The 25,481-nt window shown below is 38.7% G+C and overlaps 1 protein-coding gene across 1 annotated transcript; it reads right to left on the reverse strand.

Annotated features, from left to right (window-relative positions):
* Nucleotides 1-4,667: 4,667 nt before the first annotated feature.
* ST13 (ST13 Hsp70 interacting protein) lies at nucleotides 4,668-22,081 on the reverse strand. The gene is made up of 11 exons (XM_029963549.1): nucleotides 21,950-22,081; nucleotides 20,651-20,720; nucleotides 20,475-20,545; nucleotides 19,889-19,955; nucleotides 19,228-19,312; nucleotides 16,696-16,806; nucleotides 15,258-15,360; nucleotides 11,890-12,006; nucleotides 11,150-11,213; nucleotides 9,915-10,015; nucleotides 4,668-6,472 (listed from the first exon to the last, which is right to left on the reverse strand). Exons 1-11 carry the CDS (start codon nucleotides 22,004-22,006, stop codon nucleotides 6,344-6,346), a joined length of 975 nt encoding a protein of 324 aa, XP_029819409.1. The 5' UTR covers nucleotides 22,007-22,081; the 3' UTR covers nucleotides 4,668-6,343.
* Between the last annotated feature and the right edge of the window lie 3,400 nt (nucleotides 22,082-25,481).

Consider the following 25,481-nt stretch of genomic DNA (forward strand, 5'->3'; position numbering starts at 1 on the left):
CTAATTAAGCAACAACAAGTACAAACATATTCTCTGTACATGAACTGCATCTTAGTAATTTCTTGTTTGCGCAATTCTATAGATTCCCATACAAGGAGATAATTGGTCTTGAGAAACTTTATCCTTGGTGGATTTTGACTGGACCACAACTTTGTTTCTGATTCATGACAAAGAATGAGGACACTGTTGGTGACTCCAGAGGTCATTTTACTGCCTCTGCACTGTGTCTTACCTTAGAAAGTACAGCACAAACTCTGAACTTAAACTAATTCTACCCTGCTACTCTCCTTTATTCTAACATTAATTTAAAAAAAAAAAAGATTCAGAAATGCGTATGTCCTTTATTTTTGCTTAGGAATTTGATTCATTAGAGTGCAAACATGTTAAGGCAGAATTTAATGACTACTTTCAAAAGGACTTTCTGAATCTGTTGCAAAACTTTATCTCTCAGAGAAGGTGGATAAACTGGATTATACTCCCAGTACCTCATAGATAAAAGCTACTAGAGATTAACTAATGAGACTGCATGTGCTGACAACCTGAATTCATTAAATAGAGCAACTTGATCACACCAACTTGTCAAGATCAGGCATAAGTAGTAAGACCATGGCACTACTAGCCTATTCCAGAAGGAAGCATTGTAATGACAAACATATTAAAAAGCCCATTTTTCAAATACATGTGTGCACACTTTGCCTGAACAGATTTTGACTGAGCCTCTGCAATGATGCAGAATTTTCCCTATGCACTTCATCTAGGTCAAGGAACATCGGAGAAGCTGAAATTCTTTTCAATTTAAATTACTTGTCTTTGTCATTATTAGTCTCCTGTTACGGTCCTTTCTAAACTGCCTTGCTAAACCAAATGTCCCTTAGTCACTTTTAGTTTTACACAAACCAAGTAACTGTCAAACACAAATTTTGTTACCTTATGTTGTTGTTTTTTTCCCCCAAGCACTTGATAAATGTCTAACATCTGTTCTAATTGCAAATTTTTCTGGTCTTCCAGGCTAGTAATTCATTCCAGTCCACAATTTTTTTTCTTCTGGTTTGATAACTTTTCACACAAGAGACAAAAGAAAAAATGTAACAGATTACAAAATGGCTTCTGAAAATCTATTTTTTTTTTCCAGGAACTTCTCATTATAGGATAACACGCAAGAAAGTGAGGGAGAATCATCCTGTAGAACAGTTGTGTTAATTTTTCCTTTTAAAGTCTTAGCAAAAAGCCATATTTTAAACCCATTTTTTAAAAATCTGAAATAAGAAAGCACAGGTGGCACTTAGTGCTTTTTTTTCCAAGTAAGAACTAGACACTAGTGGCTGAGCGTCAGCATGAATTTTCTCTAATGAAAGGCAGTGCAGTTGGCAGCAGCTCAGACACTTCACTCTCAGTATAGTACCTTGATATTTTTCCATCTAATTCTGATGATTTCCTAACAACTTGTACCTTCAGCCTATTTTAAAAGGTAATTTTATTGAACATGGTGCTGGTTTTTATGTGATTTCAGGTATGATATTTTTCTTCCTGGAATGTAAAATGCAATTTCAATTCATTTCCAGTAACTTTTACTCACCATGACAATGTTAGAAAACGAAATGTTTCAATCATGGAATTCAATCTACTACTACCTGCTTTAGACCTCAGCTCCTTGTTATTTACTTTACACTTGAGTAATAAGTACCTTGTCTTTCTGAATACCTTTGTTCTATACAAATCATGCTTACCATCTGACTGCTTCAGCTGCTGTACTTCAGGAAGAAATTCCAAGATAAACTGCTAACCCAAATCCTGTAATCCTTCACCTTTCATTTCTTTACATACAGTAGCAACTCATATTCCTTGTAGCCACTGAAATAAATGGTTGTACATTAAAAAAAAATCCTGTGCAACAACAAAGATACCAAAATTTGTAACCCACTTACTTAAAAAAAAGAGCCATTAACACATTCTGTAAATACTTTTATTTATTGACAAGATCTCAAGCTTGTCATCCGTCTAGAATATACCTTTCAAAGTGTATGTACATCAGACAGGTACAGCAGTAACACTTTGTTAGAAGGATTACAAGTTAACATCTGGATCTGGTCATCAAGATTCAGATTTACAGGAAAGTCCTCAGTATTTACATCCAGTGGGACTTCAGAATCTCCAGTCAGTAGGGATGAAGGAAGGTTTATCTTATATGAAGTTCCTGTTTATGAGGACCACATCAAGTGAATATGACTTACCTATGCTCTGATTCACAAGGTGATCACTGACTCGTAGCCCAAAGTCACCTGAATTTTATCATTGCTCCATAGCACAGGTCCACCAGCCACCCCGACCTGCTTCATTTCTTTGTCACATTAAAACTGTACTTCCTGCTTCCTCTGTATTTGCATTTTCTTATATCACACTACTGACCTCCTATAACTTGTCTTGTACTACTGAACATGGAGGTGCCTGCATTCAATTGGATGCTGCCATTTTTTACTCCACTTCAGCTCTGTGGTAATACAGAACTACTTTGCTACATTTCTGTCCTTACTCCATCATGTATGAAGCAAGATCAAGGCCCACGCTGCAGAGCTCTGAATAAGGTTCACAAGACACCTTTCTTTAGTCATCAGAAGAAAATACTGCTACTGTTTTCCAGTCAAACTACCCTCCAGCTCCAGGACACCAATCCACTTCAGTACCAGTAACTGACAGTACCAGACTGCCCTGCAGCAAACTAAAGGAAGCACCCCTCTGGCCTCTGCTGCCAGTTCAACAACTTGCTTGCTTTACAACCCTGAAAGCACTGAGGCATTCCTCAGCTTAGATGCCCTGTGGGATTGCAAAGGGACTGCAAACACTTCCAGTAAGGAGCATGCCATGATCCATGGGAAGGTACATGCCAAAGCTACCCTGGCTCCAGCTCACTCAGGCTAGGTTCACAACCTCCCATCCCACTGGGTGAAGGACTCTGCTCGGACAGCAGTTGCCATGAGCTCCCATAATAATATTATTTGCTCTTCCATCTCACAGAAGAGGGATGTACAGGTATACATAAGTGTTATTTGTACAAGCTTTATGGAAAAGCCATGAAAGTAACAAGCAAGAGAGATGAAGTGACATTTAAAGACATTTTAAACTACAAATAGTACTTGCAACAAGCCGTTTCTATAACATGGTTTTACCTTTACATGGCTTTTTAATACTCACTTATTGACCCATTCTGCCTCTGGCCTATCATTGCTCTGCCCAGGCTCATCCCACCTGCTTTCATTCAACTTTGAGACAGTCTGGCTCCTGCCCATCTGATCACTGCCTTCCAACAAAGACAATCCAAGCCATTTTGACAAAGAGTATTTATTCACAGGGCAACACCGAAGCAAGAGAAATTTTCAGAAAAATTCTGGTAAAGGCACCAAGCTTTGCATTCTCCACATTAATATGCAACAGAGGTCCCTGTGAACAACAGCAGCTTGAACGAGACAACTGAGCTGACACCTATTTTCCCTTGGGGCAGCAGGTCAATGACAGAGGACAGTCAAGTCACTCGGATTCACACACACAGTAACAAGGCTATGACCCTCTGCTCCCAGTCAGCTGCAGGTGTATCACTGTACTCCTTGGCAGGCCAGGTCACCTAATCCATGGCACAGGATCAGCCAAACAGTGCAGTACAGGACTTGCTTCACAAGGCAGAAAGGTACACCTGAACTGGGGTCAGCACCTGGCAGCACCCCACCTTAGCTGACATCAATACCCACTTACAGTTTTGGGAGTCAAACTGCCAGCAGAGCTGATTATTATTACATTATTATTATTATTACAAGAACCACCCCTACTCTGTGCTGCAACAGAACAAACAACCTGAAGGAGCAGCCAGTAAATACTGGAGCAAGCAATGAGAAAGACAACATCCTCATTTAGCTACTTACATCCCACATTTGGAACTTACTGTCTTTGCTCATCTCCTATGCAGTGAGCTTTCTGTACCTGCACCTCTGTTCAAACGAGTTTAGCTGCTTACATGCCCCATGCCAACTCAGGGAACTCAGATGAGGTCCAGACAGCTCCTCAATTAATTTGGAGGTAACACTAAAACCAACAAAAGCTCACACACCAAAGAAGTCATAGGATGCATATTCCCAAAGAACAGGAATTCAGCTAAACTGCTAACATCAACATCAAAATGAGGGAAAGTGTTTTCTTTAACCAATCAACTCTGCAAAAGGGCAACTGATGCATAAGCAAGCAGGCAGGACACATATATGATCATTTCTACTATCTAGGGATAACTTCCTACTTTTGACTACTAATAGGTAGACAGATACAAACAGCCAAGACAGAATAACAGGAAAATGTAGGGAACAAATCTGTATTCAAGATACTCTAATACTCTAATTCGTGCCCAACACATAAGCACCAGCCTGAATGAAGATGTCAAGTTTCAGCCTATAGTGAGGGGTGACCTACTTTGCGTATCGCCTCTTGGGAACAGGAGATGAAGACTACGAACAAAAGCCAGGCACACAGCAACATGCCATTGTAATTTGAGTTCATTTGGTCATGAAGACAAGCCCTTAGGCATTTAGTTCCAATTTAAACCATAGCTTTAATAGTTTAATTAAAGCACTTCCACATTTAATTTAAGCAATATAGGTTTTATCAGAAAGTTAAACAAACCCAAAAAGTTGTATTTTTCAAAACCATACTTTATTTTTTAAATGCTAAGAGAAGTATTCAGAACTATATTTCTTAAGCAAAAAGATTCACATTTCATTCTGCAAGGTCATTAGTATGAGAAAAAGCATTTGGGGATTTACTTTTTTGCAACCATTGTTGAGTTCCTACACCAAACCAGATTTGTTTCAGAATGGTAACATCAGTTATGGCTTAAGATACAGAATTCCAAAGAAGTAATACAAACCTTGAGACTCAAGTGTTGAACAGGTAACTAGGATTATTTTTTCCACAGAAAGATGTTTTAGCTAAGACAAACAGAAGCAACAACTTTGTCTTTATTGGTAGACAAATCCACTGGACATTGTCAGCACAGACACTGCTTCAAGGATACCCATGCTGTTAAACTGCAAGTGTTAAAGAATGTTCTGTCTGCTCCAATTACTTCACCTTTTCCTCCATATCCCATACCTACAAACCATGGAGGTATGAAACCACAACAGCTTTTTGTTTTGATTTTTTCTTTTGGGGCTTTGCTTTGTTTCAAAGAAGAGGATACAAGAAAAGACGGAAGACTACAGAATGCAGTGAAGAAAGAGTCATCACCTCTAAAGAGACAGCAGGACTTTGACCAAGACATTTTAATCAGTAAGCATGTAAGGACTCAAACAGACTCAGAACCCAGAGCTGCAATTTCGTTGGGAATTCTCCCCTTCACCGATTTATAACTCTGTGTGTACATGTTCTGGATGGCTTGCATTCAGTGGGACAGAGGTAGTGATGGGAACAACATTCCTTCCCTAAAGTTTCCAAATAGATGTAACCTGGTAAGCATGGCCCCAAGGAAGGGCGAGTGCAACCAGTGGAGGACTTGCCAACTGGGAAAGGACAGGAGCACAAGCACAGGCAGTGAGTTGCTCTCCCAGACCCAGACTATAAATAAAATGTTACATAAAGGTGCTGGACAAGAACTGAACAAGTAACAAAACCTCTGTGGCCTCTGCAATACGTACATCATGCCAGGCTGCACAAAGGATAGGTTTGTACCTTTCCTGCACAGTTGTGGTGATCAAAAATGATACAATATTTGCAGTACTGCCAGAAGTTCCAGTGTGTAACTAGCTAGCATGATTACACTGATAATAGCTACATAAAGTCAGTCACCTATTTAAAAAAAGGAAAAAAACACCTGTATTTGCAGACAATTCCTTTATCCAGTTAATTCTTCAGACTTGTCCCACCTTTGCTACTTGTGACTAGGCCAACTTTTCTGTCCAAAGGGGATTAAGACAGACTTCAACTGTTAAAGTTCTTTCCTCTTAAAAAAAAAAATCCCTTAAAAAAAAAATTAAAAAAAAAAAAATTTGCATGTTTTTATCTTACACTCCTGAAATATTACAATTTCTCACAGAAGCATTCATTCAGAGGAAACTGTCTGTAACACTTATAATAAAAGCTTGCAACTCTTGGACAAGAAGGGATGGTTGAAACTAGGTTATCTGAATACAATTTGGGTTTCTATAAACCAATAATTGAATAAAGTAAATGCTTGGGGCTAGAGAGCAGTTCTCCTTAGAACTTCCTCTTCTTAAAAAGATCAGAGGTAAAGTGGTTTGTTTTATTGCAACACTGGTTAGCCAAATCCAATCCTTCCCATTCAGATACGATTTTTAAAGAACCAGGGATTTTATGGTTTACTGCCAAATTTGGCAGACAATTTACTGATGAGATTCATGACCTTGGGATTGTTCTGGTACTTGGACATATTTGCTGGGTTCTGCGCAACATCTTGGAATGCAACCATAACTTCTGGATCCTGCAGGACAAAAAGAGAAAAAAAATTAGAGCATTTGTAAAACAAGTCTACAAAAGTTAGTGGTTACGTGGTTCCACATGAACCTAGTCTTGCTCAGCTTTTAACATGACAACACTACATTAGACTCTTGGCAGGAAGTCTGTAAAGAGAATCCGATGATACAGTGCATGTTGTTAAAGCTGTGTCAGTAAACACCAGAGTCATTACTAAACTGGTTACCCTAATAGCTCACTGTGTGAGAAGGGGAATAGGATAAGAGTTCTGTTTCTCCAGAACAGGAGCTATTAAACACAGCTACACCTACTGCATTATTTCTGTTCAGGCATCTTGCAAATGCAGTTTGAAGAAGGAAGCAGCTCCATGTGTGTAGCATTCAAAACTGTTTAACAAGTCTGATCCTAAACAGCATTTGGTAGGTGTGGACTTGCCCTGAAATTACCCATGCACTTCAGATATATCTTATACACGTTAGGAACCAAGAGTCTAGTCTTGGTTCCTAAACCAACTGGAGGATTTACAAGTGTGTTGTCTTCCTCACAAAAGATAATCTGCAAAGTCTATGAAAAATGGAATGCTGAAGTTCAGAACACAGAGACTAGACATATTTTCTCCACTTTACTGTATTCCCGTGCAAGAGAAAAAATGAAGGCTTTCCAACCTAAAACTTCTTGAATTCATTTCAAAATAGGGCATGTTATTATAAAGATCATGTCACATCATTAAATCTGATTTCACCTATGTATGAATCTGGAGCAAAAAGCTGAGTAAGCTTAGTCACTGGTTTGCATCAAAGCACACCCAAATGAATGTTAAATATCCAATTTTTTGCTACATGTTTCATGGTCCTATAAATTCACAGCAAACAAACGATTCTGTACTTGTGCAACTTGGAAGCTCTGAGCCTTAGATGGTGTTTATAAAAATGTTATACACATCCAAGGTTTCACACTGATAAGCAACATTAGCAAAATACAGTTTAAGACTGAGGATATCAACACTTTCATAGGGAAGTGTTTAGTACATAAGGTGGAATGGCAACCGTTCTCTAAATGACACTAGGGAGACATTCAGTTTTCTAATGTTTTCCTAATGACCTAGTGTCTAGTTACAGAAGGAGGAAAAATATTTCTAAGAAAAAAATTATCAGTGGTCTTTTGTTTCCAGCTTACATATTTTGGTGGAAGTCTGGGTCTAACATATAGCTAACATGTCAAATAAGGAATCCATAGGTTCATCTTGCACATCACTCCTTATAAAAAGAACAACTACGTGACTCAAAACACAAATGTCGTGTTGTGTCTATAGAAAGCAGTTGCACATGCAAGATAAGAAATTCTAAAGAATCCTCTAGACAGGCAAAACAGTAAAATAAGAAAAACACTAAAATTTCAGTCAATTCTTCTGGAGACTAAAAGGCTTAGGGGAAAATGAGCTAAAATTACACGCATTAAAAGCCACTGCAAACTGTCACAACTTACTGTCATTAAGAAGATGTGAAAAGAAATGCTAAAGAAGTTTTGCTGCTCTGAGTCTTTAGTGCTTAGAAGACTAATATCAGTGACAATAAAAAAAAAAGGAAACATCCTAAAGAAATAAGTCTTCTGCAGATCATCCAGTCCAGCCCCACTACCAAGGCAGGGTCATCTAGTGCAGGTAAGATTCTTATCTTTACGTCAATGGTGAGCAACAACTTCCCTAAACACGTCCATAAGCAGCCATACCTGGCTCTTTGGTTGCTTCTACAGATAAGATGAAGTTGACAGGATAACCAGTTTAATTTAGCTCGTGTTCAGGCACACACAGTTGTCAGGTTTACTGAGATGTTAAAAGACTCAGGCATATTTCAGTCTTAACTCATGGAGAATAGTCTCAAAGATGATGAAATGATAGCAAGTCTAAAAAGACTGAGGTGGTGGTCTTTACTCTCAGAATACTCCAGTTTTCAGCACTAACTCCTCACTATGAAAAGCCTCTACACACTATCAGTTAAAACAGCAATTTGGGAGTGACTTGTGTGATTCAGTATCTTCAGACTTTTTTGTAACACCTCAGATAACAGACATAATAGCTGCCAGATAACATTATCCATCAACATATTTCACAGTTGCACTGAGCAGAAGCCAAGCAGTAGAAACTACTGTCTTTTAAGACTAGAGCCTACACTGTCAATTCAGAGAAGACCAGAACACAGAGTTGGATATTTTAGGAAAAGGTGGGAATGCTAAATAAATCATACCCAGATGTCAAGTTTGTACAAAGAGGTCAGCAAGAGACTCAAGGCTTTGCTGACAGGTTGTACATGTTAAAGCCTGCCTGCATTATCAGAAAACATTGTCAACACACATTCTTGCAACAGAGTCCTACCCTATGTTGGAGTATATAGATCAACATGCAATGGAGTCTTTTTAAAGGCATGTGGCAAGCACATAACATTTAGCTGCACCTTAAAACTCTGTTTTCAGCAACTCTAATTGCAAACTCCTGTATTACAGCATAAATTAGCCAGGTAAGGAACACAACTACAAGTCAAGAGCCTTCTCTGGATGATTTGCATTCAAGTCAACGTTGTTGACTGTGACCATGTAAGTAAAGGTGTGTCTCCCAACATCAGCAACCATTAAGGGAACCCATGAAATCACATGGAAAGTGATGATTTTTTTTTTGTGATTCCAGGGCATTCTGAGTAAGGTACCCTTGTGGTGCCTTTGTTTCAATGAACTGAGAACAACATGTAACTCTAACCACAGCAATCCAGAAAAAGAAACAAGACTCCTTTATACTTGATCATATTAGCATGCAAATACAACTACATGGCTCCAATTTTTCCTAGCCCACCTGCTCTTAAAACTGATGTTGTCAGATATGTTCCATTTAATCTGCTGGAATACTTTTCTTGAGTAGAATTAGTCATGACACTGAGCAATTAGTTAATTGAGCAATTAATCAAGTCTACTAGAGAAGTAAGCTTTATGAACATGAATTCAGAAAATGCCAAGATGCAAAACTATTCTGATACTACTTTGTCTCTTGAAAAAACCATACCCTTAACCCCCTAAGAGAAAGGCAATCCTCATCTCAACATTACTGCAATATCTTATGTTATAGCAATAGCAATAATTTTTTGTTTGGGCAGTGAATGGAAATGACCATTTGAGAGACTTTTTCTAAAGACATGACAAACTGTAAACAGCACATAGTGTTGCCTATCACAGAACAGGGGGGGTGTGTGTGTCATCTTTGATTAAGCTCCCACTAGTTTGAAAAATAGCTAACAGTGAATCCAGACAGGCTGGCGTCACATACACAAGGAAAGAATTTTACAACAGAAATAAGCAAGCCTTCCATTGCTTTCCAGGTCACATCTTCCTCCCTCCCCTTAAGCTCATAAGTGCTGTTCTTCTCTCATTCAAAACATGTAGCTTTGATTTTAAGAAATACTCACCTGCATGGCTGCAAGAACTTCTGGATCACTGAGAATCTCATTGAGACCTGGCATACCTGCCATTCCTGGCATACCTCCAGGCATAGCCCCAGGAAATCCACCTGAAAACCCAACACAAGAAAAATGCATGATGAAAAACATTTAACTCATCTGTACAGGAAGCTCACTGAGACTAAGACATACTGTCCTTGTCACATCTCTAAGGCCATGTCTTCCATAATGCTACAGCTGGTCCACTGAATGGAAAGCAGGGTCTTCAACTTCTCTTTCTGTGAAGACCTACATCTTATTTCATCTGTGTTTTTAACCCAATTGAATAGGAGGCTTGTAATGAGTACAGTTATTTTTCTGGTTAACTTAAATCAGGTGGGTCCAAAGCCCAGGAAAATGAGGAGTTTGAATGCCTGGGGTGAACAATTCAGGGCAAAGGCAGATCAGTAGTAGTATATCCCGGTACATTCCATATTTGGTGGGAACTTCAGGTTTGAAAAAATTATACCACCAAAGGAAAAAAAAAAATGCTTGAGGTTCTCTTACTGAATCCTTAATCAGCAGCTTCCCTAGCTGTGCTGAGCATGGTACATATCATCTCTATCTGGCTGCTGATCCAACTGGAGCACACATATACCCTACCTCAACTACATCTCAATCTTCAAGAGCATTAGTACTTACTTTTGTTTCTCACCAGTTCATTCTACCAAAAAATAACATGGAAAGTCTGATTTTTGTGGAACTGCCAAGGACAACTTTTCTATAAGATAATCTGCACTACCTCCTTTAAAAACTCTTCTGTTCAACAATAGCTTGCAACCAGCACAGATTTCCATAATATTCAATCCAAATTTTCAACTGTAAAACCATTGTTCTTAAGCAGAATGGGTCCAAGGCACCCCGGGTAATTTAGAAAACATTTTTATTCTGGATTTTCAACACATTATCAAGCAAATTCTACTTCTTTGTTTACCTAGACCTAAATCCTTTCATTCTGTTAACTATCAATTATTGATTTCTGTCTTCCCTCTACTTGCTACATAGCATCAATCTTCTTTAGGAGAAAGAATCCCATCCCTCTTCCCACTAGTGCTCCAAGAGTTATTTGTAGACAAGTTCTAAAAGTCATAAAATATTTTTTTCTCTGTCTTGAGAACAAATGCTGTAAAAACTGTAGTTATAATACTCCATATGGAAACAAGAGCCACCTCTACCTCAAGTATTGGTGCTTAAAAATAAAATACCTGGGAAGCCACCTGGGAAGCCACCAAACTGAGCTCCTCCTGCCTGTCGTCTTGCTTCTTCCTCCTGCAGATGAAAGCACATCATTCCACACAAAACAATGGAACTGCAGCCTGTTTGCTACTGCTCAACTGGGTTTAGGAGAAAAAAAAATAGCCAAGACTGTTTCAGGCAGGTAGGCTACCACAATAAACAAAGCACTTCACTATGTACAAAACCACTGACAAGAAGTAGCTGTCTACTCTTCTTGATGTATGTTATTGCAGGTAAGTTACGCAGAATATGTTTTTACTGAATATGAACTGTATGATTTGTTTTAGTTCCCCAACTGTATTTTTAGAACTCCCACCCCCAGTGTATAAAAATATATCACTACAGCGCAAAGAAAAAACAAGCAAACTGCATCAGGAATTGAGGAAAAGAAGCAGAGTATTATCCTGAACTTAAACCCTCCCATTTTGAGATACGTAAGTGAAAACTATTCCGGAACAGTCTTACAATAACTGACTTTTTGAAATACAGGATTAGTGGAGATTCCAGACACTGTTTTTGTCATAAGCTATAAAAACAGATGCAGTAAAATGCCTTCTTCTCCAGGTTTCATTACTGGTCAAGTAATCAAGACAGAAACCAACTCTCTAAAATTTAAGACTTTAAATTTAATTTTTTTTTCTCTGCAATTCATTATAACCAAAACAACACTCTCCAAATTATTAAGAAATATTAAAGCCTAAATATTCACCCTCTGTGCTTTCTCATGCTCCTCCCGTGCCTTCTTCACTCTCTCCATTCTTTCCTTGATTTCCTTTTCTTCACGCTTCCGCTCATATTTTCGTCGATGTTCTGCAATTTTCTGAGCCTGTAACAATAGAATACCAAAACTTCATATACATTTCTAGTATATCACACAATGTATTTCAATACAAAATACATGCAGGCTTTTCTGCTTTCACCAGAAAATTAAGATCTGATTTTACATCCTAAAAGCCTCTTTGGTTTAGGAGCCATTTGCTACTTTCTTCCCATGGCAATCAGTTATTCATGTCTACTCAGCCTTGACTGCATTCACCAGAACATGCACTCTAGTATACTTTTTTTGCAATAGTTTGGGGACTTGCACCATAGTTAGAACTTAAACACATTATCATTCCATGTCCCCTCATGCTTTTATGCTGAAATAGTGATTTTTCGAGGGCTAAAACCAGCAAGTACCCTGGAAAAGGGCACAACAGAAAGTATAATTCCCCCTGTGCACACACACTCTATAGATAATGTTATGCTGTTGCAGATGCCTCTACAGCACATAAGCAGACCAAAGAATTCCTCAACCAAACCAGGAAAGGGCTGGTGGGGAGGAAGTTTGCCTCCTATCACTAACTTTTTCTCAAGTGTATCAAATTTACAGCCCCAGCAAAAGAGAGGAGTTAGCAATGAATTCCCTAAGGCTCCTCAGTCAGGGCTCATTTAACAACAGAACTAACTGCAGCACTGCTTTCCTGAAAATGGAACGTATCCATGCAGATCACTGCAAAAAATGGTTTGTTATTTCACAAATCATGTACAATGGTTGCTCTCCAACACTTCTGTAACAAAAAAACACACAGCAAAATCACACTGCAAGAACAGAGATACTACTATGACAATGAATACTCTTGTATTCTTTTAGCACACTCTTTAAAGGAAGAAATTATTTTATAAGCAGCAAAGCTTTGATATAACTTATTTTAGATGGGAGATACTCATTCAAGACCACATTATTCCTGAAGTGTATCTGCCAGAGAAAGCACACTGCAGGCAGCAGGACTGACTGAGATCAAATGCAGTATGTGCTATCAGAACCTCATGTTACTGCCATTCAATGGCTCATTAAGAGAGAAGTGTCCTATTTTCTTTTTAATGAAGCATAAAGAGCTTCCAAAGTTCGGATTTTCATTATTTCGAAGTATTTATCAAAATGAACTAAATATTTTTAGAATTTGACTCAGACTTTTAGCTGAAAGTGCTACAAAGTAAAAAGTTCTAGGAAAGCTTGAAGCAAATAAATTAGGTGAACAAATCATCTTCACTTAACGATTTTAAAAATCACCCATGAAAAGATCATACATTTTTCCTTGAGCTACATACACAAATTCCCATGCAGTTGGCAACCACACATCAATGTATCACAGATACTCCGCTGTTTCTATGCATCAGCTGATTAATGGGGAAATAGAAGGTTCCCCCTCAGCCAAGCATTAAGTATACCTTTTAAAAAAAAAGAGTTGAGACCTAAGACTTAATTACATTAACCACAGATCAATAATCTCCAACACAGAAGACTAATAGGTTGTGAAATGGTTTCCATTGTCATTTTGCTGGAGACAGCATCTTCTACAAAGACATGGCAGAAAAATGGAAAGCTTAAGTTATTAGACACAGGAATGTTTATGCATGTGGTGGGTTAAGCTTGGTTGGTTGCCAGATGCTCACTAAGCCGCTCCCTCAGTCCCCAACAGGACAGTGAGAGAAAATAAGATGGAGAAGCTCCTGGCTTGAGATTATCTCAAGACAGAGATCACTCATCCATTACCATCATGGGCAAAACAGAGTCAACATGGGGAAGCTTAATTTAATTTATCGCCAATTAAAAATAGTCAGACAACGAGAAACAAAGACAAAACTAAAACCATCTTCTTCCCAAAGGTCAACTTTACTGCTTCATTCCCCCACTCTTTCACCTCCTCCCCCAACCTTGAACAGCACAGTGGGATGGGGGCTGTGGTCAGTTCACAACATTGCAGCTCTGCCACTCCTTTCTCCTCACAGCTTTTTTCCAGCCTCAGCTTGTGGTCACCTCACAGGATACTGCCCTTCACAAACTGCTCCAGCATGGGTCCTCCCCACAGGGTCCTTAAAAAACAGACTGTTCCATCATGGGTCCCCCAGGAGCTACAGCTCCTGCCAGAAAACCAGCTTCTGCACAGGCTCCTCTCCCCAGACTGCAGTTTCTGCCAGGAGCCTGCCCCAGTGTGGACTCTCCATGAGCTGCAGCTTCCTTCAGGCTCATCCTCTTGCTCTGGCATGGGATCTTCCATGGGCTGCAGGGATCCTCCATATGTGCTCCCCTGTGCGCCTCCGTGGGTTCAAGGGGGACAATCTGCTTAACCACAGCCTTCTCCAAGGGCTGCAGGGGAATCTCTGATCCCATGCCTAGCACACCTCCCTCCCTTCTTCACTGATCTTGGTGTCTGTAGGGTTGCTTCTCTCATATTTTTCTTCATTTCCCTCTCTCTCATAGTTGTTGTGCTGCACTTTTTAACCCCTTTCTCAAACATGTTATTACAGAAACACCACCAGCATCACTGACTGGCTCAGCTTTGGCCAGTGGTGAGTCAGGTCAGGAGCCAGCTGGAATTGGCTCCATCTGATACAGGGGCAGCCTCATGTCTCTTCTTACAAGAGGCAAGCCCTGCAGTCTCCACCTTCCCCCAAACTTCCCTTGTAAACCCAATACAACGCAACTGCTGCCATCTGTGGTGTCTCAACCACTTCAAAGGAACGGGCAGAAATAGATGAAAAAGAAAGCCTGCTATCAACAGTGTTACATTTGTTACACAGAAGTTCTTCCTTAGAAGAATTCTGGGGTCAGCCACACGAGAACAGCTGAAAACCAGTCGTGCAGAGCTGAGGCTGCCCTCATGGGGCAGACTAATGAAAGTACAAACCACAGCAAAATGCTTCCTTTGGAAAACGTGCTTAGGACAAAGCTTTGATCAATTCAGAAACATCTTGGAAAAAAATCCATTATCAATGTTATCTTGCTCTTCTGAATGTTTTTAGTCTAGATTCTAAAATACTTGGCAAACTTCAACTGCTCCAGATTCTTCTGTTAAAATTTTAAAAAGAAACATATTTCATATTTCAGTTACACGTCCAGTCTTACAAACTCAATTTCTCTACGCAGCCATAAACAGCTGTGACTGAAGACAGAGGATTTAAAAACTCAGTTTCCAGTGTCAGATGACATATGAACACATTTTCACCAGGCAATGCATATTAGTGAAGAACATGAAGGCAGCAATGTCACTCAGAAAAATACAGGAGAGATCTCCAACATTCTTCCTTACTTACTCTTGGCTGCACCTCCTTCAGCATGGCACTGGCATCTTCATCATAATCCAGTTTACAAGCTAATGCGAGATCATGAGCAGCCTCCTCCCAGTGGCCAAGAAGTCTGGAATGCAGAAGACACCAACATTCAGAAGGAAAAAGCAAACTGAACACCTACAGCTCTTCAAAATATTTAATCATGCAGCATTCAGAATTTTTACCTAGAGTTACAAGGACTCATGGACATTTAATAATCATGCTGTTTCCTCTAAGCTGCACACCACAATACCATTAGAGGATTCTTGCTTGCTTGTTCAGACACTTAGAGTAACTTTTGTTTGAAGTAACAATGAGTAAAAAACCCTCTGTGAGCTGGTGTCATTGTCTGCTATAAACAAGAAGGATCTAACAGGAAGAAGGTACCTAAACATGTGAAGCACACTAATAAAATATTCTGCACTATTAGGCACATGTTCAGTGTAAAACTAAACGTTCAGTGTTCTGTACAAGTCTATACCACCACTACCTCAAGTTTACTCAACACTCAAACTTCCTAGCTGCCTGGATGCACCATGTCTTAGTTGAAGAGGTCATACAAGCTCCTGTGCACACTTCTTTACTATTAATTTATACAAACTGCGGGTAATAAAAAATTTAAGCAAATGGTAGTATTACTAAACGGTCAAAGCACTTCTGCTCACAGACAGAGGTATTAATTCAAACTATGCTCCAGTCTTTTCACTCTTAGGCTCCACACTGTGTATTAAAACTGCAGACATTAACATACTACACTTTGAACACTTTTTTTTTAAGTTCTATTAACATTTACTTCTTCCACTTTCATACCGACCATGAGAAGGGTCACCTTTTTTTGACTTACTGTCATTAAAAAAAAAACCAAACCAAAACAAAAAAAAACCCAGTTAAACTATAGCTGGGGGGAGATGCTTAATGCCATTTTAAATAACTACACCGTTTGCTTAACACCACTCTCAATTGCAACAAATGGTTCCTTAATAAGTAGGCATTTCAATTTACTATTTAAAAGAGCTCTAGGATCTAAGGAATAAGGAGAGCAGAGATGTCCAAGAATTATAGGTTAGTAAAAAAAACTTGAACCAGGTGAAACCAAAAGACCTCCAAACAAATAAAACAAATAAAATACACAGCCCTAGATCTCATATTTCAGAAAAGCAGTAAGCCATTAGAAGATATGTTAAAAAAGAGAGAGAGACAAAGAGACAGTGCCAGGACTGCTCATAAATTGCCATCAATAAATCACCATTGTCCTTTCTTTCCTCTAAGCCACATACTCAGCACAATGGTTTCTTGGCTCACAGTTACTGCTCTCAGGCACAAGACAGACAGTTCAGAGACACAGAGAAGGAGAGAATATATAAACAAAACTGTTCCCTCCAAGTAAGTAAAGACAGTATGAAGTACAGGTGCAGTTCATTACCTATGTGCTTTCCCTCTCCATTTGTAGGTCTGTGCTGAGTCAGGATTAATCTTGATGGCTCTGTCACAATCTCTAATGGCAGCATTTGGCTTCTGTAGTTTCACAAAAACACTGTGGGAACAAGAACATTTATTGTACATATTGAAATACCAAGTTACTAACTTAAGCTGGAAATAATTTTGGATGACTAACAGGCAAGCTAGTGAAATAATGTATTTGAAGAGCTGAGTTAAAAAAAGATTTTGTAGCAGTAACAAAGTCACTAAAATTTAGTCTCACCCTCCCAGAATTGTAGGTGAATCATTAGCAAGAACTGAAAGCATTTGTTGTTCAGACTCAAGCCTGGCCAGCAAGAATAACTCTAGTGCAGAAGGAAAGGATACATAAATGCAAAGGACAGTTCAGCCCCACCGGTGTCTGGAGTCTATAGAAAATGGCAATTAGCAATTTGAACAAAACAACAGTAATATTCTGCATGCTATATTACATAGTCTTTAATACAGTAACACAGAGAAAGCATGAAGAGTTATACAGGCTACAAGGATCAACAGCTCAAGTCATGAGGAGATGAGGCATGAAAACTAAAAGCAGCAAAACAAACACAAACCTAGCAAGCAGCCCCAATCCCTTGTCAGTTAAGTGTAATAACTGCAAATTTTAGAATACACAAGCATATCAGATGACTATTAGAGTGGTACTTCGGGAGGTTCGGGCATTTCAAATTAAAAATCTCCGAAGGAGACACTAGAAAACATTCCTGAATTGACAAGAGTATTCAATATTCAACATACTCCAAGTCAGACCTTCTGTCCTTTTACATCTACTTGAAAAGTTTATCAACAATTATAATGCCTGTAACTTCATCATTAAGGCTTGTTACAAAGCAAACACAAAGTCACACATGGTCTTCTAGAAACAAACAGGTAGACAAAGTGTCTGTGTTCCAAAGCTACACTTCACCAGTGACAAACGTTCCAATGCTGCTGGCAGCACAAACCCCCCAGAACCAAAATCCAAGGGGTGAATTACTCATAGCATTTGGATCAGCATGGCAAGTTTTACAATATCTTAATATATTGTTCATTTCTTTCTACAACAGACCAAATTAAGGTAACTTTTACATTTCCCCTAACATTCTTATTTTTCATTGCTAAACCCTGAGAAGATACAGTACTGTAAGAGATTTTAAAAACACTGTTTTGATGGCAACAACAACAACAATGTATTAAGGTACACAGGTGGTGTTACATGCAAAAAGTTTAATATGGAAAAGAAAAAACTAGCAGGGCAGGTACCAGATAAGGTGTACTAGAATAGAACAGTTAAAGGACACTAATTAATCTCACGAAAGTCACCAAAAGTTGAACATTTATTTGAATTATACTTTGCTATGGAAAAGACCCAGTAAACTATCAAATAATCCACAGTTAGTAGGGTTTTTTGTGTAAAAAGAGAAAGAACCCCAAACTTCTGCTTCTGCAGCCCATACCTGCCCAGAATTAGATAGATAAAGATGTTTGTGCATTATGAAGTTAGGGTTACCACACAACAAATCTGACAGTTTCCAATGCATCATCTGCAGTCTGGCAGATGTAATTAACAGTGAGGTGGGTAGTGAATGGGTTGAGATATAGATGTGTCCTATTCAAACATAAGAGTGTTGAACAGAACCGGGTCTACTTCACACTGAATAAGTCTATTTAGCAGGTATGACAGGGAGAGAATTCACAGGATTCATAATTAAGTTTGTATTAACACAGGATATCATTTCAATCATCTTAATCCCAGAATAAACTTCAGATTTTACAAATGTTTATTACCCAGCATTACTCTATCTCAACATACTAAAAACCCTAATGCTGAGGAATACATTTGGTGCAGACAGGTTGATGTGCAGCTGCAGGTTGAGCTCTGGGTGAAGAGACCTTTGCACAACAAAAGGCCCAGCGATCTGTGGCTCAGCCAGATGACCGGACACTCAGAGACACTGCAGGAGCTGAGGACTCCAGACCTTCCAACACTTAAGGCTGTGAAGGCATAAAAACCCAGGGCTTCCTTTGTTCAGAGTCCCTCCTTGGAGGGAGCTGTTATTTTGTTATTGCACCATGATTAAATTATTTTAAGGATCCAGATGTCTGAGCCTCTGCTATGGGAAACCCAGGGTCAAGACAGCAAGGACACCTGGACTGACTGAGTGTGGGGTGTGTAGCTACAAAGGGGCTTCAGGCCCAGGGCAGGTGGTGTGAGTGTGACTGCTAGAATGGCTCCTGAAAGGTCAGACAGGAAAGTTTCCTCAACAGTATTACCACAATGCATTTTGGAACACCATTCTGTATTTATTATCAAGATCCTTTATATGGCTGCTTCAGCAAATCTGGTGAATCACATATAAGGAAAAATGCATGAAATGAGCACTTCTCTTTGCCTCATGTGATTTAAGTTTACATAGATCCTCAAGTTGCCATTATATTTAGACACCTTAAGGGAAATAACAGAACAGGCAGAAACATACATCAGCAGTTTATGACTCACCTTGCCCTCTTGGCATACAAGATGGCCAAACAAGGATTCAGCTTGATAGCATCTGTGAACAAGTCAACAGCCTTCTGAAGTTCACCTAAATATAAGTACCAGTGAAGTTTCAATCATTATGCAACGAAATTACATCCAAATTCCCAAACCTGCCTTACAGGGTGTTAAGTCCCTAGGCACTTCTTAGATAGAAAATTATCAACAATGGAAAATCAATTTCTCCCTCTTGCTATGGCACTGACATACACACTCCAAAATTAATGCTGGATGAGAAGAGAGACTTTTCCCAATTAAATTGGGAACATTTAACTTTGAATGTAATCAATTAGGATGTCACATCTTTATTATACAGCTTTTCGTTGCATTAAGACAAACCACTAGAGACACTAATCATAATATGCAGGGAAGTACTATTATGATCAATTTGTAATTAAGATGCTGCAGTGCCTCATTCCCCTCTCCTGCCTTCCCCAAAACTATAGTGACATTGGGAAGGCAGCACTTCAAGAAGCTTTCATATTCTGGATAATTCTGAATATCAAACAAGCAGTGGGTCTTCTCTTCCTTGGAAGCATTCAAAATGATCCAAGATATTTACTTTTCTTTTAAAGGAGAATGAAACCTAATGTCTTTGGATATGTACTAAAAAACAAGTTATCACCTTCGCTTAGAGCATTTATCGCTTCAATCTTCTTTTCATTAGCTTGATCCGCCATCTCTTCAGTGACCTAACAAAATAAAATGAAAAACACACACAAAATCCAAAAGCTGTAGAGTCTAGGCCAGAATTACCATGCTAAGACAGCACCAAAGGAAAGAGCTTCAGTTTTCCAATTCCTGAATATTTATTTTAATTTGCATTGAAATCACAGTTCAAAAAAAGCCACAAAAACCTTTATTTTCAGCTCGAAGACATTATCCAACAATATTTTTGGCTACAAAATGAACGAAAGCTAAGTTTAATAATGGCAGAATTCTACGTATCTAGTTCTCATGGGTGTTTTGATAAGGTTCTTTGTTGTTTTCTGACCTGATCTTCCTTGTGGAACTTTTTGATTGACTCTGATCTTGAATTAGAAAAACTGTGATTTTAAGCTAGTAAGTTTTCTGTTTAGAAGAAAAAGAGACAAAGCAACAGCTGGCTGCACAGATAATACAGTACTCATCCTCCCTCAGCTGCTATCCTTGATTAAATGCAAAACCTCTCCCTATCTTTCCTACTGCCACACTGAAAATATTGTGCTTACCTCCACATTTTCATCCCCCATTTCCTGAGGGTCATCGTTGTCCGGTTCAATCACTCCCTCATTGTCGATTTCTGGAGGAAAAACAAAACACAAGACTAAGCACCATCTAAAGAGAGGAGATTTTCAGAATAATTTTCACATTGGCAAAATGCAATAAAGTCATCTATTTTCCCTACCTAAGTCACTCTCTTCACTTTCTGGTTCTGGTGATTTAACCGGCTCCTCTGGCTGTTCCTCTGCTTTGCCCTGAGAGAGAAATATATTTGTAAGCATACATTATTTCTGACTGATAATCTATTTCTACTCTCATTAATAACAATGTATTAGAAAAATCAGATCACTCTACAGTTGAACCATTTTATTTTTAAGATACTAATCTCCTTTTTTCCTCCTCTCAGATTAAGTCTATCATGTATGCAAATATTTCACAGCCCAAATCTGGACTCATGAACTTCTGTAATTGGTAAAGCCTGTCCTTCAAATTATGTGATTCAATAATCAAAACCAAACAATCAAAATAACACCTAATTCAGTACCAGTTTTGCAATGATTACTAATCAACCTCTCCAATCTTCCTGCCTTCCCTCACACATTCTCTGGATCAAAAAATCTCGCAATCTAATACTATTAAGCTAAGGTCCTTTAGCAAGGAGCTGATGACTATGATTTAAATATTGTTTCCATTTGCCAAGGTCAGAGATTGTTGCCACCTATACATACTTAAAATGTTTTTTTCAAAAATTTTCAAAGGTTTTCTTATCAACTTCTAAGTAAATTTCATCTGAAACCCATAACTTAGCACATTCTGCTTTATCACAGACATAAGCTGCTTGTTGTCTTCAGTGTCACAGACTACACTCAGTACATACACACAATCCCTCCATATAGCTCAAACCAGCCAGTAATTCCAGCATCCACGGTGTTGTTAAATTTGAAAAAAAAAAATCCATTTTTCCAAAAGAATTTCATGCTTGAAAAAATCCTGATATAAATATCTACAAGGCAAATTTATTATCTCCCTTAAAATAAACAGACAAATTCCAATGAAAATCTCTTCCACAATACTGTGTTAAAAATTTGATAGTTCAACTGTTCACTTCATTACTTATCATGCTCGTTAATATTTCTTCTCATGAAAAGATTATAATTTAATCCACTAATGACTAAAGAAGAGGTTTATAAACAGACAGTGCGAACATAAAAAAAGAAGTCAAGACTCTGTTTGGCATTTGCATTGCAGAGAACATCAGGCATTCAGGATTAGGGAAATGGAGCATGATAACCCTTGAAATAAACTAGGAAGCCATCTGTAACAAGTCATCTACAACACACAATGGGCAGGCTTCAGACTGAATTGTCACACTCACCCACCCTATCTGAGTGAAAACTGACAACAATTTTTCCCCTTCTGCTGCTCAGTAATTTCTGCAGCATCCAAATATTAATTTTCAATGATAAATTTTTTTGTATCTCACCTTACTTGTCTCCTCTGTGGAGGTATTGGCTGGAGCAGGCGGAATTGTGCCTCCCATACTTTTCAGTAAAATAGAGAAAAGAAAAAACAAAACAGTAAGATTATCAAAATAATGTCATGTATTTTATTGAGTCAAATCCTGATAATCTCAGCTTTCTGTTGTAACACAAAACATGATGATCCAATTCACTTTCAAAACAGCAAACTGTGCACACATCCCCCATGCTTTTCTCAGTGCAGTACAAAGCACTCTGTCTGTTGTACAACTCCACTGAGACCTGGACTTGTGAACATCACCCTTCACCCACTCCCCCTTCTCACCACGAAAAGCTGCCTCCTTGGCTTAAATGGATTTTCTCCTTTAAATGTAATTTATGTTTGAATCAAAATAAATATTATTATTATAGATATTACTAAAATTAGAATTATTTCTGGAACAGAGGTCAAACAAGTAAAGAGACTGAGTCAAAATGCTTATGCAATTAAAAAAAATTGCTGCCTAGGAAAAAAAATCATTTCTCTTATGTATTGCAATATTCATGCCTTCCCTCTGCTACAATCAAGGAGCATTCTTTGTAGAGACAGCATTCTGTCAACACAGAATAAACTTTTACGTGATATCGATCTTGGTTAGCAGCCAGGAGTAAGCACAGGCTGAATTCTCCAGCTGTTTCATGGAACATCTAATCATACCTAATGGCAGCATGCCACAAGGAGTAACATTCCCTCCCATCCTCTGCCCTGCGTTCCCATCTACCGATGGTTTTCAAAAAAAATGTTTCCATTAACTCAGTGGGCACAACCAGCTCCTTGGGCTCCCACACAACTGGTTTGATGGGATGCAGGGCAGAGGAGAAGGACGTGGGCAAACAGGGGTGGACAGGAGGAACTGGAAGGGTGCAGGACTATCTGCTTTCAGGAATTAGTGCAACATAAAACTATACCCTAAGGATAAGAAGTTATAGCTCCTTAAGTGAGGCTACTGCAGTCCATTCTTCCCTCTTTCCTCCCTGCTGTCAGCAGCACTGTCTCACAGCCAGGCCTCAAACTGGCTGAAAACAAACCTGGATGAGGCGAGACATTACCAGGACAGGGATGAACTGGGGGAGAAAGGGCAGAAGAATGAAGAGGAGACGACAGGATTGACAGGTCCTGGCACAAGGCCCTGCAGCAAAAGGCAAGCAAACAGCACTAAACTACTCCTTGTTTACACGGAAAAACAAGGGACAAACCCCAGCATGTGGTGAAGCTATTGCAAAAATCTAGATGTGTCCCTGGAATGTTGACATTACTTAATCTAAGTTATACTGCAAGGACTAAACAACTGCAGTCTGAGAAATCATTACAGAGCTAGGCAGAACACACAGAACATGCAGTAACTGTTCCTCCTAAATTTTTACCCTCGTAGGCTGACAATAGAACACATAACTCTACTAGTCTGTAAAAACCAAAGAGACCTCTTTAAGACTACAGGGACCATCTAGTGAAGCCTTGGAACTTTTTTTCTGCACAAAGAAAACTACAAATTACAAAGCACTTTAGCAGTGATAATAGCTAATACCCACGGTAACAGCTGGTTTTAAGTCCGGCATCTTGAATCACCTCGAGACCAAAACAATTTAAGTATCCTCTGTCTTCTTCACATCCCCCCCAGACTATCCAAGCTTGGAACAGTTTTGAGATCAGTTTAACTAATATACATGCACATTTTATAATATGCTATTTCAACAACTTCCAAGGCTTAACGGTTTCACTCAGTCCTTGGAAATGCTTTTGCTATCCTGTTATTCTCTACTTAAACTAGTTACAATTCCAGAGCAATTCAAAAGCAAGTTACTCTAAAATCTCTCAACTCAGTATTTGATTACAATGATTAAATGCACAGCAAGGATATCTGCAAAGTTTGCAATGTATTTAACCTCAACAGTATAGGAACACACAAGATACTCTCAGAGGAAAAGGCAGGTACTGAGCTGTATAAAAGAACACACACACAAATAGATTCTGAATTAATCCTTTGTTTAATTAAAAAAAACCATAAAACATAATAAACTAAAACAGAGTTGTGCAATGCCAGTAACAACTCCTGGGAGTTGTCAGGACTCTATTGCAACAATGACTGCATTCTTCCACTCATCACAGCCACAAGAAGTGTGGTGTTCATGACTTGCTGGAAGAGCTGCAACTGTTATTTCTGCATCCACTTTTATCACTGACAGCAAAATTACCTTTAGAGAGAAACTGGATTGCCATGAAATCGAAAGGGTCAAAGTCTATTTGACCAAAACAACAACAACAAAAAAGGCAAAAAGCCCTGTTCATCAGTTAGGGATTCTGCACTTTACTTCTAAGGACTGCTATTGTTTCTTTGTTCAGTTCCAGGGTTTTGAAACACGTTTCCTTTAATGACTCATTTCATAATAATTCAAGTAAAACATTTGTATTTTTATGTAATTATGAAAAAATTAGCATGACTAAAAGGGATGTCAAAACACTTTCCAAACATAGTCACACACTACTGTATGCTTTCTCTACGAAGAGCATCCATACAGAAATTAAATACAACAGCTAGACAGAATAAAGGTTAGAAGACAACAAGCGCATGAAAACAGGTAAGACTTAAGGTTTCTGATGCAATATTAACAGCTAGTCAGAAATAAAGCATCTCCTGGCTTTCTGAGTAGCTAGCATAATCTAAGTTAGAATCATTAAGTTTAAGAAAAAAAAATCAAAGCAATTAGCAGCATTTTAGTTGAAAATCCAGTGGGGGATGTAAGAGTTATTGAGCTTATTTCCACCTGAAGCCAGGCCATGCTGTTTCAAGCAGTTTCCAAAGAAGAAGGGCCTATAAATGCACTTAATAGTCCTACGGCAAGCAGTACTACTACAGAAAAGCAGAGGGAAACCCACCAGACTTCCAGACAGTTTTACATGAAAAGTGATCTGGCTACCACTACCATCTACCAAGTGTATAACTTCGGCAAATATTTAGCTCAAATATGTGAGGAAAATCAGAAAACTTCAGAGAGCTGTAGAAGGTTCTACTCTGGAGTATTTTTCTACTTCTGAGATAAAGCCATCCAGTGAAGATTTTACATGAAAATACACTCCACAGCTCTAAAACCTAATTTTTATACTTATAGGAAAAGCACCAAGCATAACTCTAAAAATCAATCTCCAAAATAGAGCCCTCCCCATTAATATGGAGAAAGGGAATGGAAAGGTGACCATCTAACTAACACTTTCTTTGGCCAAAAGAAGTCAGTGTCCTTCCTCTCCCTCTCTCTCAAAGTACTCTGTCCGCACCTTCAGAATTAGGCAACAGAAGCAATGGAGGAAACCTAGGGTAAGGCACTGAAGTCTTTTACGCAGCAGCAAAAGGAACTAAAGACCTTCAGCAGGGTAAGACAGACATCCATCTCCTTCCTACACACAGGTGCAGCTACTATCAGTACTGCAAAGCCAAGTTAAGTTAAATAGGAGTGGTTTTACAACCACACTAGTATTCAGATGCATAAAAAAGTTTAAGCATC

Source organism: Manacus vitellinus, unplaced genomic scaffold (assembly GCF_001715985.3).
Source record: "Manacus vitellinus isolate BGI_N305 unplaced genomic scaffold, ASM171598v3 scaffold_5_pilon, whole genome shotgun sequence".
Lineage (NCBI taxonomy): Eukaryota > Metazoa > Chordata > Aves > Passeriformes > Pipridae > Manacus > Manacus vitellinus.